This window comes from Lytechinus variegatus, chromosome 5 (genome assembly GCF_018143015.1).
Source record: "Lytechinus variegatus isolate NC3 chromosome 5, Lvar_3.0, whole genome shotgun sequence".
Lineage (NCBI taxonomy): Eukaryota > Metazoa > Echinodermata > Echinoidea > Temnopleuroida > Toxopneustidae > Lytechinus > Lytechinus variegatus.
Genome location: NC_054744.1, coordinates 7382113 through 7397249, shown reverse-complemented (window position 1 = coordinate 7397249; position 15137 = coordinate 7382113). Strand labels below are relative to the sequence as shown.

The following is a 15137-nucleotide window of genomic DNA, read 5'->3' as shown; positions in this document are numbered from 1 at the left end:
GCCGAATTGGGTGTATCTGTTGAATTACCATCATAACTTTGAAAGTTTATGGATCTGATTCATGAAACTTGTACATAAGAGTAATCAAGTATCACTGAACATCCTGTCCGAGTTTCAGGTCACATGATCAAGGTCAAAGGTCATGTAAGGTCAATGAACTTTGGCCATGTTGGGGTTTTTTGTTGAATAACCATCATATCTCTGTAAGTTTATTAGTCTAGTTCATAAAAAGTGGACATACATGTAAGAGTAACCATGTATCACTGAACATCTTGTGCGAGTTAGAGTAGTATTCAAAGTCAGCACTGCTGCTATATTGAACCGCGTGATGCAGGTGAGACGGCCAGAGGCATTCCACTTGTTAGATGTTGACGTTGCTGGCAGTCCATAGTTTTAATTGATCGGATCGATCGAAACTCTTTGTAAGACAGGGCACAGGTCTATAAATCATGAGACATCAATTGCATTGCAATTTTATTGCAGACTAGAAATGAGTGAATGTACTTTGACTGTCACCAAAAATATGTAGTCAGAATACGCATTCATACCAACCTGATCATAATAATACGTGTACATGATGAGAACTTGTTCATGCCTCAAAATATCAGAATATCATGCATGATTCATACCCCCTCAAACAGATTTAAAGTGCCAATAGTTTATAACCCATCAACAATGCTCTCGCATTCATATTCAAAGAATGTACAATTTTCCCATTATTCTCTGTCTTGCATGAATTTTTTTAACAATCTTGTATTTTATTTTGAAACTGCAAATATCTATTAGGAAGAGACATCAGAGAAGGCCAGGAATATACATGTATATGTATTTTTCAACTTTTGGTGGTGACCTTTTCACAGGGTATTGCCTAAACTTGCAACATACATGTACATGTAGGAGTGAATGTTTGTGTTTTTTCAAAGGGCTCTTTTGAGCAATTTGGGGGCAAATCGCCGGAGCCCCCAGGAAGTTTTCCCTACCTTGTAGAAATTTATTCAAAAGTTCTCATAATTTTGAATAATAACTACATGTGCAATTAAACATGTAGGTATTTTCTTTTTGGGGTTAGAAAATACTTTGCTTCCACACTGCCAAAAACATTTTTTTCTTATAAGGTAGGTGTAAAAGCCTCTTAAATGATTCACACATAGATGTAATAGCTTTGGCTAGTATCTCAATCAAACTGATCTATAAAAGAATAAAAGTTATTTGAAACTTCAATTGTCAACCGCAATCGTCCGTTGATTCAGGCCTGTCATGTGCTATCATAGGAAGTTGGTTTTGAGGGTTCTCTTAATGTGGCCATTATCACACGGTTCCCTCAGTAATCAAGGGCATTAGTGACAAATATAGCCATCAAATACCTGAACCTATGGGGGACATGCAGACACCGTTCTCATTATTCTTTATAAAACTATTATAGTTAACTGAAAATCGGATCAGGAAACCAGTTTGGAAGATTATTTTGTTGGCGTTTCCATTTGATCACCCGAAAGTGGTCTGTAGGTAAAGCGGTCTTGTTGCTATGGGAACACTCAGTGGGTGACATGTTTTGCGCAAATTTTGAAACCGCAGCGTAGGCATTCCACATACAGTGTGTAGTAGCGCTCTCGAAATGTGCGACGATCGCTTTCTCCCAAAGAACGGTCCTCACGCTAAAACCAGTTTAATGAGGCAAAGCGATCTTCAAAACTACATCAAGGTGGTTTTCTGAACTAGTTTGGAAGGTCGCTTCCAAGACCACTCCGACTGTTCTCATTACACGTTAAACTAGTTTCCAGTAAACTAGTTTTAGGACGCTAGTGAGAACGGTGTCACAAAGAATCCTGTATGAGTCATAAAGTGATGTGACAGCCCTTCAGGTATATTTTCTCCCTGCTTTGTGTGGTTTAGGAATAATGCATGTTGAGAATGGTTAAAACCGACAATCGTAAGTGATTCCCTGGTTAGAATTTGATTTTCAAAGTAAAAGTACATGTACCTGAGGGAGTAACCATAGAGATATGGTGTAACCATGGAAAAATGATTCTGTATAGATCTACATGTATGAAAGATTGAAAAATGAAAACCAACTGAAAGTGGAGAATGACTTTTGATTGTTGCAGAGGGGAGTTAATAACATCAGGGCAAGCCAGGGGATGGAGGGGGTGGGGTGGTCTTACATGTAGTTTGTGATCTTCCACCTTCAAGGTTAAGATTGAATTTTAAACTCTTTCTGCACACAGGACCTGCAGAGTGCACGAAAAGGGTATACTGTAGCTTTCCATTGTTAGGCATGATACGTACACATGTTTAGGGTGTAAAATTTTCCCCAAATCAGATAAAAGAGTAATGGAAGAAATGGAAGGATAGGGTATGTTTCTGGATCATTTGCTTGCCTTCAGGCTATTGGTCTCAATATTTTTATACTTAATAATTAAAAAAGGGCTATGATTAATGAAAGTGTACTGTGTATGGTGTAAAATGTAGACAGAAAGCACATGGAAATAAGTGAATGGATTATTGTGAATTACAATGTAACAAAATGGAAAATCCTTGTTTTTTTCTTCAAAACTATTGTGTTGGCATGTGTTTGTGTTTATGTACAATATCATTGAGTGCCCCCCTTTCCCCTCTGGTATAAACTTCTAATTATTATGTAATAACTTGCGCTTTTACTATTTTCTTTTCATTCAGGCCTATCACTGGCAGAGTCAGGGTCGCAAGACCAGCGGGGTGGAGGATATGGTTCTCCTCAGCAAGATTCAGGAGGGCGCCATTGTAGAAAATCTAAAGAAACGTTTCATGGACGACCTGATATATGTATCCTTTTCAAGTTTGTGATGAAGAATTGTTGTTATGTATTAACCATTACTTTGTATTTCATTTTCATTAAGTAGTGCATGTATCTTGAATGTAAAACAAGGAAGTACAAAGAGGGGATAAGAAAAAAGGAAATTATATATTTGGACTTGCTAGACTGTTTTTTTCCCCTTTCTTCCTTATAAGTTTGAAGAATATTTGGCTTTTCTTGAGAGAAAGGAATCAGTCTGTCCTAGAATGAAATATGATTCTGATGTAGTTGTAACCAAGGAAGTTAAAGTACAGGATATATTGCAATACATTCTGTTTATCAGTGAATGACAAAATGTGCTATTCTATCAAATAAATTCCACATCACAAAGGGAATCCAGATACAGTCTATAAGATCCCCTTGTCAGTATACTTTCTTAAACTGGTTTCCCTTTATATAGAACCAAATTAGGATGTCAAGATGGCTAAGAAGAAATGATGTAATGCACTTCAATTTGAGTGGACCAGCTTTCCTTTTAATGCGCACCTGTTGAGTCATTTAGTAGGAAATGTGCATCATTATCATTTTAACAGTGAATGTAAACATTAGTTGTGTTATGAAAACATGTTGAGTTCCAGCAGAACATGTACCAGCCTTTTGATGTATATGGGTGTGATGCCACATATTTGTCCAATCGCTGCCAAAAAACAACTGCTGCTCTTGTACTACACTTTATACATGCATTTATCTGACGTGCTAAACATACGTTTCAACGGAAATTATGTTTAGTTTAGTTATCTGTTGCTACTGGTATTCCATGTGGGAAATGGAGTTTAACTTTTTTTTGGTTAGTATCTGAGTATTAAAATAATTTTTAATGAAAAAAATTATACCATGAAATTTGTTGTGAATGCCGCCCTCATTTCGCCACATACAGATTATGTCCTTCTGCCCCATAGTGAGGTGTGGCAAGTAAGTTAACCTTAACGTTTGATTGCAAATCAAGTGTATTTGGGCGTTGCAAGTAACTTACATTTGATTGCTAATCAAGTGTATTGGGGCATTGCAAGAAACTTGCATTTGATTGCAATTCAAGTGTATTTGGGCGTTGCAAGTAATTTACATTTGATTGTCAAATTTGCCTGCTTTTGATTGCAAATCAAGTGAAATGGGGCATTTCAAGAAACTTGTTTTTGATTGCAAGAAAATTGCATTTGATTGCAAATCAAGCGCATTGGGGCATTGCAAGTAACTTGCATTTGATTGCAAATCAGGTGTATTGGGGCATTGCAGGTCACTAACGTTTGATTGCAAATTAAGTGTATTGGGGCGTTGCACGAAACTTGCTTTTGATTGCAAATCATGTTAATTTGGGCATTGCAAGAAACTTGCATTTGATTGCAAATCAGGTGTATAAGGGCATTGCAAGTAACTTACATTTGATTGCTAATCAAGTGTATTGGGGCATTGCAAGAAACTTGCATTTGATTTCAATTCAAGTGTATTTTGGCGTTGCAAGTAATTTGCGTTTGATTGTCAAATTTGCCTGCTTTTGATTGCAAATCAAGTGTAATGGGGCATTTCAAGAAACTTGTATTTGATTGCAAGAAAATTGCATTTGATTGCAAATCAAGCGCATTTAGGCATTGCAAGTAACTTGCATTTGATTGCAAATCAGGTGTATTGGGGCGTTGCAAGTCATTTACGTTTGATTGCAAATTAAGTGTATTGGGGCGTTGCACGAAACTTGCTTATGATTGCAAATCATGTTAATTTGGGCATTGCAAGAAACTTGCATTTGATTGCAAATCAGGTGTATTGGGGCATTGCAAGTAACTTGCATTTGATGGCAAATCAAGTGTATTGGGGCATTGCAAGTAACTTGCTTTTGATTGCAAATCAGGTGTATTGGGCATTGCAAGAAACTTCATTTGATTGCAAATCAGGTGTATTAGGGCATTGCAAGAAACTTGCATTTGATTACCAATCAAGTGTATTAGGGCATTGCAAGTAACTTGCTTTTGATTGCAAATCAGGTGTATTGGGCATTGCAAGAAACTTCATTTGATTGCAAATCAAGTGTATTAGGGCATTGCAAGTAACTTGCTTTTGCTTGCAAATCAGGTGTATTGGGGCATTGCAAGAAACTTCATTTGATTGCAAATCAAGTGTATTGGGGCATTGCAAGAAACTTGAGTGCCAATTGAATGCCAATCAACTACAAATTTGCATGTAAAGGACTTTATATGCTTGATAAATGGGGATTTTTCATCTGATTAGGTTATACTAATGAATATAATTTTCTTGCATTGTCGGTATCCCATATGATCATGGCATGTTGTTACTGCTAGCCGCTAGGAATGAAAGAAAAAAGCTGATCAAGATTCCTATTAAATCAAAGTTTAGTGTCTCAGAGCTATAAAGCTATCTCTAATCATGGATGGTGACTAGCTAAACATGGTCATACCTTTTTTTTTTTATAAATCACCTTTTATCGATAAAAAGGGAAACAATTACAATACGCCCAGGTTATCTGTTCTAGACTAACAGTATACAGGGCAACATAAAATGAATATTTATAAGCAAAGTATGAGATAATATGCACATGGATTATAATGAGTCAATTCAATTCATAAGAAAATTCATAGTAAAGTCCAAATGTCAATAAAAAAATCACAGTTGAAATGTCGCTTAACTCGCAGTGTGCAGACGAAAGGATATCAAAATATTTATATGTTCACATTAACAATGACAAATAAACAGATATCAAATCAGGATCGACAAAGAATTGCAAATTTGCAGAGGTTATTTCCCTTCTTGTCTCCTTTCGATGCGAACCGGCTCAAAATGACATGCTTAATGACATGAATTATGACAACTAAACTTGAAAAAAAATTCATGTGGAAATATAAACAAAGAGGGGCCAACTCGGCCAAGTATCAAATCTGGCAAATTTTATGTTTAGTATTCATTTATTTGTTGTGGTTTGAATTGAGCATGCATGGCAGCCTAATTACTCATTCAAATAGACCATTTACAAAACGCACTCAAACTAAGCTTTAATAGCAAAGAGAGAAGAAGATTCATGTACATGTAGGAAACAACAAAGATGATGGTATTTTAAAGATTTAGAAACAATGAAAAAAGCCTTTGTGATCAGTTGAGATTATTGTGTTCTTGCTTAATGTAGCTTTTCTATTTCATTACCATGAAGGTAATTGACCCTTTCCTAGCCATAACCAATAAATCTCATTAGTCATGGGTTGCCAATTTTGTGTTATAAACATAGAACTGCAGTGTTCTTATAAAATGCCCTGCGTTTGCAAATCTGGTGATTGTTGATAAAATTAGTCTCGATAGTATACCTGGAGAGTTGAAAGTTACATTTCAGGAAGCTGGCCCTCTTGATAAATGCTAGCCTATTGATGGTCCCACCAAGTTTCCTATTACTGCGATTTCCACTTCCTGCTGGGGCCTGTATGGTTTCATGGTTTATTTTCAATTTGTCTATTCCAATTCGTCCAATTTGCCAACTCGTCTACTATCATTTAGTCTAATGCCATTCCGTCTAATAACCAGTTGGTCTAATAGCCATTTAGTCCATAAACCATGTGGTCTGATTTGACTAAGTGTTAATTATGCAAAATAAATGAAAAGAAAATGGGTATTAGACCAACTGGTTATGAGATGAAATGGATATACAATGTAGGTGAACTTCTGATTAGACGAAGCGATTATTGGACCAAATGGTTGTCAGATGAACTGTTAAAGGATGGAATGGCATAAGACTATCAAGGTAGACAATGTGTTGAGTGGACAAGTTGGCAATAGACGACTTGGCAATTTAACGTAAATGTTCAAGAATTTTGTAAATTTTTCAAGAACCTATAATGAAGTCACAAGCTATGTATTTCCCCATAGGCCTACATGTACATGTATGCTGTGTATCATAAATGTTGTAAATTGCATTTTTTTATTGTTCATGAATTATGATGAATGACATGATTTTTCTGAGTTTTATAAAATGATGTGTTCAATTATGCACAGGTGAAATCAGGCTGATACCCTTTCTGCCTTATCTACTGATGTGTCCAATTGTTTGAATTTCTATATTAAACAATGAAATCGTGGGGAATTTCAAAGAAATTCATGTTTGATCAGAAGTTCCTTTTTTACTGAGGAGCAGAGCACAGCGCTGCTCCACCCTTTAAATTGTTCATGCAATATTTCTTTTCAGCCCTCTTCATGCAATGTACATTACATGTATACCAGTGCTGTTTTAGGTTTGAAAACGAGCAAATGTTTTTGTCCAACTGTTGCCAATTTGAACCCTTAACCTTACTGCCTACCACCAGACGTACATCGGTCCGGTACTGATATCAGTCAATCCATTTAAGCAGATGCCTTACTTCACAGAGAAGGAGATTGATATGTACCAAGGAGCTGTAAGTTTATCTCATAATATTTTTGAGCACTTTGGGAACCTGTGTCCCGTAACACAAAGCTAAACATTTTTCTACAATTGATTGAATTGACTATGATGTACACCCGGTGGGGTCACTCAGCCGCAGAGGGGGACACGTATGACCGTTACCACAAATGCAAGTGACCCCCTATTGCAGTCAATTTCAAGGACATTTTGTGAAATTTACCCCCCTATTTTCACGCAAAACAAGGACAAAATTGCGGTAAAATGGTACATTGAAACACCCCTAATTATAAGATGGTAAGGACACTTTTGCCCATTTCGCAAATTTACCCCTATTTAACGTATTTCAAGGACAGGGCATTTAACACCCTTTCCTAATTAGAGGAAATTGCAACTCAGGCGTCAGAGTGCTCAGTCCTTAAAGATGACCAAGAGCCAAGTCATAATAATCCAAAAGAACTTTATTTTTCTTGAAAAATAAGAAAAGTAGAATTCTTTGTAAAAAATAAATGTAGATTTGTCCATATAAAGGTACATAGCATGATGCGCGCACCCTCTGCGGCTGGTGACTCGGCGACGGAGTTTACTTCCCGTAATCGTTCTCCCCTTTTTCCTGACCCATATTTCCATCAAATCGAGGACAGTGAGCACCCCTATTTTCACTACTTCGAGGAGAGTTCTGTCCGCGGACGTTCCGTGAAATTGACCCCTTTTCCCGCGATTTTGGTAACGGTCATGCGGTCCCCAAGTCATATTGAGTGACCCCACCGGGGTTGTACAATCAATCTTAAGCGTTTTTGAAGTGACAGTGGGATAGTAGATACCAACGTAAAAATCAAGCGCACCATAAATCAATAAGCTATGTGTTACGGGTTCCAGGAGCCCTCTCCATGAAAATTTGATATCGTATTTAATTTCAACTTCTGAATTTTTTTAAATTAGTTTTTCTTATTTGTTTTCGATGTACGCCTAACAGTGGGATAGTCCATACAAACGTAAAAATCAAGCGCACCATAAGTCACTAAGCTATGTGTTACGGGTTCCAGGAGCCCTCTCCATGAAAATTTGATATCGTATCTAATTTTAACTTGAAAAACTTTTTGAGTTTTTTTTATTTGTTCTTGATGTAACAGTGGGATAGCATATACAAACATAAAAATCAAGCATACCATAAGTCACTAAGCTTTGTGTTACGGGTTCCAGGAGCCCTCTCCATGAAAATTTGATATCGTATTTAATTTTAACTTCTGAATAAGTTTTTGAGTTTTTCCTATTTGTTCTTGATGTAACAGTGGGATAGCACATAAAAACATAAAAATCAAGCATACCATTTAAGTCACTAAGCTTTGTGTTACGGGTTCCAGGAGCCCTCTCCATGAAAATTTGATATTGTAAGGTAATTTTAACTTCTGAATTTTTTTTTTGAGTTTTTCCTACAGCTGTATAATGTTTTTGAAGTAACAATGTATAGCAGATACACAGCTTTTTTATTGCCCTAATTCAAGGAAGTGGAATTCAAATTTCAAGATTTTTTGGCTCCTTGGTGGGTAGCTACTTTGACATTTTTTGCTGGTCTGTGAAATCACAAATTGTAATTTGTAACATTAAAAGAAATCAATGGATTTCTGATAAAATCTGTGATAGCATCAAATTAAATGACCCTTGTCAATGAAAATGAAAATAATCACATGTTAATGAATTTTAGCTGAAAAAAATTGCATTGACTTTGTGTATGGAATATAATTTTTAAACAATTTTTTATCAGACATGCACTTACATAATGTATATAATGTTGCATAATTTTATAATCATGTACTTGGGCATTGCAAATTTGGTCTCAAAATGCACACAAGACTTAAAGACTTATAATGTAAAAGCCAGTGATGGATTTATCACAAAAAAGGTTGAAGGGGAGCATCATGCCCCCCTCCCCAGAGCATAAGGGTTAAAGTTGCACTTCAATTTAAAGTTTTCTGTGGTATAGTACACTTCACATTCCTCAGATCATCAATGATCATATTTTTGAAACTGAAACCATGAGCCATTTATCACCTTTTAACCAATAGAGTCACAACTTACAATTTTGCTGGGTACAAGAAATTTAACAACATTTATTAGTTTGTCTAGAGTGGTTTCCCTGGCAACCATTGTTTGTTTGAAAGGTTAATGAGTATTCATGCCAAAACCTACTCTTTGCAAATACATGTAATCTATGGTGTAGCCATCAAGTTTGACATTTATAATTGTGGTTTTTTGTGTGCATTTACTAGAGCTATCCCAATGAAAAGAGAATAATGGATCCATAATGTATGATTTTAGTAACAAGATGTCTAAAGCGTTTTTTTGTGGCTAGAGTAGATCATATATTATAAACAAGTATAATAATTTTCTTTGAGAATGACAGTTATGGGCTGATGAAGGAAATAGTCGTAAAAGTACACCCTTTTTGTTCTTATTGCCCTTTTAATTTTTGATTTCTGCTAAATGATTATCAACCAGTTTATCATAATGTGTAAATTTCCCATAGTCATTCTAATATTCTATCTTTGAATTCATCCAAATGTTATTTTTAATCTATGTAGTTTGTCATGATATGTAAATTTTCTATTCTAATACTCTATCTTTGAATTATCATAAATCAAATAATGTCATTTTCATTATTTCTGAAAAACACTTTCAATTTATTTTCATATTCATGTAAAGCTTTTATATTCAATTTTCTGATTAAATACATATCACAACTTTTTTTACAGTGAGTTAATATCATAAATAAATATCATATGCTTCATCAATGACTTTACGGTATTTTTATATTTTTTTCACAGGCTATATACGAGAATCCCCCTCACGTCTACGCTCTTACAGATGATATGTACAGAAACATGTTGATAGAATACGAGAACCAATGTGTAATCATCAGGTATGTTAACAGGAATTTTGCAACGTGAGATGACAAAACCCTGGGGGCCGTTTCATAAAGCTGTTTGTAAGTTAAGAGCGACTTTAAGAAGGACTGGTGAACCCTTTTACGTGCTTAACCATCGCCAATTCAATATACCATTTACCACAAGAAAGGATAACCAGTCATTCTTAAAGTTGCTCTTAACTTACGAACAGCTTTATGAAACACCCATCTGGTATCTTAAAAGAAACAGGTTTAAAAGCCTAAATCCAATTTAATATAATGATAAAGATGATGATGATTTTCATGATGATGATGATAATGATGGTGGTGTTGATGATGATGATGATTATGATGATGATGATGATGATGGTGGTGAGGATGATGATGATGATGATGATGATGGTGATTATGATGCTGCTGCGGATTATGATAATAATTCTGGTGTAATTGGATTTACACTTTATACATGTACATATATCTCCCTTTCCAGAGTATTGGATTTACACATTAGACATATTTCCTTTTCTAGAGGATTCAAAGTGCTCTCAAGTGCATGTAGTCTATTAAAAGAGCAAATTAAGAATCAATTGATATATGCTCAAGATGACTTATCTCAAGGATCATAGGGTTTGCGGAGCAACAAATTGAAAGAAATGTGCACAATCTTAACAATTGATTTAATCAGAGTTGTATGATTTGGGAAATATTTTCACATGTCAACGACAAACCAGTTTTTGACTTGACAATGTAATTTCATCCCCGTTGAAGTGTTTCTCCCCATGGAATTCCATCTCAAATTTCATATTAATGCTGGTAGCATAATGCATTTATGAACGTGATGTGAAATGCCCAAATGAGATATTATTAAAGGTGCATCTACTTCTCCCGGATGCTTGCATTGTTTAACTTTCCGGTTAAATGTTTGGGGATTTAAATTCATCATTGGATGTTTTGTAGAGATAACCGCAGCAGTTAGAGTTTATCACTGAGGGTAGGTTGATCGACTTTTCTGATCTTTCTGAGGATGGGAATACTCAGAATGGTTCTTCTTCATTCTACATGTACATGCTGTACTTCAACTTTCTATGTCAGCTGTATTAGACTCATATCACAGTCACTATGCGAGCAGGCTGTAATCTTGAATGGGGTCTCGTAGTCCAGACAATTATTGCAAAAAGAATTGCAATCAAACCCAACCCCCAAAATTAACTTTCACTTGATTTCCAATTAGTGTCAATAGTTGCATTTAAACTGAACTATGATATATCTGCAAAAGATGTAAGATCTTGGTGTTGTCAAGATACAAGCAAATCGTCAGCAGTCATCCGAAACCCATTTCAGAGAAAATCAACTTCATAATTTCCATTTTCTTTTCGCAGCCTTACAATATTTTAGTTTCTGGAACATACATGGTAGGAAAGACTACATGTAAGACATGTGCTTAACATTGATTTATCTTTACAGAACAAAGAATCAGAAATATCGCAGAAGAGCAACCTGCTTGTAATTTTGGTTTGAGTGGTTTAGATTTTCCTTGTAGAAACGCGCCATAGGGATACAACAACGCTGACCATATTATCAATACGCGCGACCGGCAAAACATCAATTCGCTCTTTTACCTGCTAATCAATGCACACGGATACTATGGTCTGCTGACCGTGTATTTGTATACTACTACATGTAAGTGCGCTCATCTGTTATCTGCTTTGCTACATTACACGTTCTCAGTGGGATTTGCGCATTTTATCATGAATTTGTATGGCATTGCCTTGAAAATTTCCACTTATCTCATGAACTAAAATATACATGAAGAGTACAACTTGTACTTTCATTTTCTACAAAAATCTCAAAATCAATAATTTGACCAAAGTAGACTGATACGATGGTTCAGATGAACCCCAACAAAATCTGTACTATTAAAAGCATGACATTAGAATCGTGGAATACCATGGACATAGAGTTACAATTAGTTGTAAATATTAAGCGTACATGTATGTATCTACATGTATCTAATACCCACCCCCACCCTCCCCCCCTCCTTGGTAAAAGTGATCACACAAGGCGGTGCTGCACCATCCCAAGTTTGCTCTATCTCGAGATTTTAGCCCGATCGGCCCTCTTCGCGATTCAAGAAACCCCGTCTCCATTGCAAGAAGAGCGATTCCTGCTCGAGCGAGGCATCGATGCATTATGGTTTGACGCCGTGGATAAATAATCCTGAGTGCATCTGCACCTACGAATTAGCGCGATAATTTGTAAAATAGCGCACTATTTTGCAAATAATCCCAAGTTAACTTGGGATTGCAATCTCGAGATTAATCCTACGAACTAGCGCGATAATTGTGTCTCCATTGCAAATAATATCGAGATTGTTCAGATCTGGATAATTTGGCGGATCAGAAATAGCGCGCTAATTTGAAAACTCGGGGTGTTGCAGACGGCCTTATGCATTCCAATCAATGACCCAATGAACTGACCTGCCATTATACCTGTACTTGTACATTTCTATGGATCAAGAGCAATATTTATAAAGCCCTCCAAGCTTCTCAATTAGATTGAATTAAATAATAAGGAAGTACATACTAGTTTTACTTGTATTTTTTATGGTATTGTCCTGTATACTATTACAAAAATAAGGAAACAAGATTTGGTCCTTATTTTTGCGGTTACTGATTGATACTTTAAAGAAATAGAAAAAAAAGTGAAAGGAGTTCCCCTACTTCAGAGCAACTGCATTAAAGAAAGATTGGAAAATGAAAGCAGATCATCATTGTAGATGATAATAAGTGTTTGAATTCCTTGAAACAGAAATAGAAAATGAACAACTTTGTGCAGGTGATTTTGTAAAAAAGGCAAGAACAGAAAAACCCAAATTCTTATGAAACTTGGCTCACATATTGCTGTTGGGGTAAAGATGTGCAAGACACATTTTAGTATGTTTATTTTGGTATGTATATTGGCAAAAATAAGGTAAAAAAATTACAGTTGAAACTACTTCCTCATTTTGTAACCAATTCTCATGAAATTTGACACACACTTTTTGTGTGTGTGTCAGAAATCATGTTGCCATGGTAACAAATAGCAGTTTGAATCACTTCATCAATTTTTAAACAATTCTCAACAAATTAGGTAAAAATCTTATGGTTTGTACTACTTCAAAAGATCGGTATTCAACTAATTTCCATGAAAGTTGCCCCACTCATTGGTTTCGAGGTAAAGATGTGCTAGACACATACCTTGTGTATGTCGGAAATAGAGTTGCCATGGTAACAACATATTGCCCTAAATTAGGTAAAAATCTTGTGGTTTGACTACTTTAAAAGATCAGTATCAAACTAATTTCCATGAAATTTGGCTCACACATAGGTCTTGTGGTAAAGATGTGCAGGACATTTTTTTCCTGTGTTGGAAATCGTGTTGCCATGATAACAGCTTACAGTATGTCAAAAATTAGGCAAAAATTTTAAAGGTACATTATGTAGACAAAAGTAGTTTCAGGAAATAATTATTTCATGAGAAAGTAATCATGGTTAGATGTCATCATATCAATATCATAAAGTTCTGTATGTGAAACCATGAAATCTTTGCTCAAAACCAATAATTCTGATGATCACTAACACAGAAAAACATATGTGAGATAGTGTATTAAATGTGCTTGGAAAAATACCAACACTTAATGGAATTCCGTGCTTAATTTGCTAATTTTTTCAGTAATTACGCATTTTCTTCCAGAGTCATCTGGCATGTATTTTTATGCATCTATACAAACACTTGGGTGTTAACTTAATTGGATTCTGTTCGAACTGGTATTTATCTTTAACTATCAAATTCTTATAATATTCAGCTCACACATTGGCCTTGGGGTAAACTAGGCAAAACATATTTTTTCCTTATGTTGGAAACTGTTGCCATGGTAACAGCATATGTTTGGTGGGTATTAATGACATTTAGTTCTAGTTTTCATTTATTTATTCATTTATTTTTGTATTTATTTATTTATTCATTCATTTATTCATTGATCATCATCATCATCATTATTATTATTATTATTATTTGTTTTGTTTATTTATTATTTTTTTTGGGGGGGAGTGTTATTATTTGGCAACCAGTCAGTGTTGTGTGTATAATTACTAGTGGATCAAGTCAGTTTAAAATTTTCAGTCAAATTAACTCAGAAATCAAGTCACTTTAGCTAGGCTTTTCCATATAATTGGATTAAACTACAACCCTTTGCCAACTTGGGTCAATTTAACTCTGCCAATAGAAGAACAGTCATTGTTTTACCTCTATCACAAAACATGTTTAAAAGTACCGCACTGTAGAAAGAGTCAAGATTCTATGTTCCACGATCCTATTGTGTCAATGTCAACCAGAGTTATATGTCCCTGAAATGCAAATTAATGCAAATATATACTAATCACTTTGGTCAACTTCTTTCAAATACCCTAGTGATAAAGGCATGTTGTCCTGGTCTTAGTTAAACTTTTACAGTGCCAGTCACACATAAGTATAGATTTAAATTGGTTGCCTAGCAACTAATGTTGATTAAAGGGACTGTTAAGTGCCGTACATCTACCTCATCGTTGGAATGTGCCTTCTTTGACTTTTTATGTCAATTTATTTTATTAAATGTAAATGCTTTGGTCTTTCAGTTAAAATAGTGTTTAGTGTTTCTGTATGGGAAACAGGTTTCAATCTACATGTACATGTATTCAGATTATTAAAACAAATGCAAGGCAACTCTAAGACATACTATTTAAATACACCCAACCCAATTTATTGAAATTTTCAAATTAGCACACTATTTTTGATCCGGCAATTATCACGCTAGTTCATAGGATTAATCTCGAGATTGCAATCCCAAGTCAACTTGAGATTATTTGCAAAATAGCGCATTATTTTACGAATTATCCGCAATTCTCAGGTCCAGGAATCTCTCTTCTTGCGATGGTGGAGATGGGGTTTCTTGAATCTCGAGATAAATTGCGAAGACAAGGATCGATCAGGCTAAAATCTCGAGATTGAGCAAA

The 15137-nt window shown here is 35.4% G+C and overlaps 1 protein-coding gene across 3 annotated transcripts in view; it reads left to right on the top strand.

Moving 5' to 3' along the window:
• Positions 1-15137, top strand: part of LOC121415173 (unconventional myosin-Ie-like) — a 111873-nt gene that overhangs the window by 12303 nt on the left and 84433 nt on the right. For all 3 annotated transcript variants that reach the window (XM_041608319.1, XM_041608321.1, XM_041608320.1), the window contains exons 3-5: positions 2677-2802; positions 7129-7218; positions 10028-10122. In XM_041608319.1, the coding sequence (XP_041464253.1) occupies positions 2677-2802; positions 7129-7218; positions 10028-10122 (311 nt within the window). The remainder of the gene's footprint in view (positions 1-2676; positions 2803-7128; positions 7219-10027; positions 10123-15137) is intronic.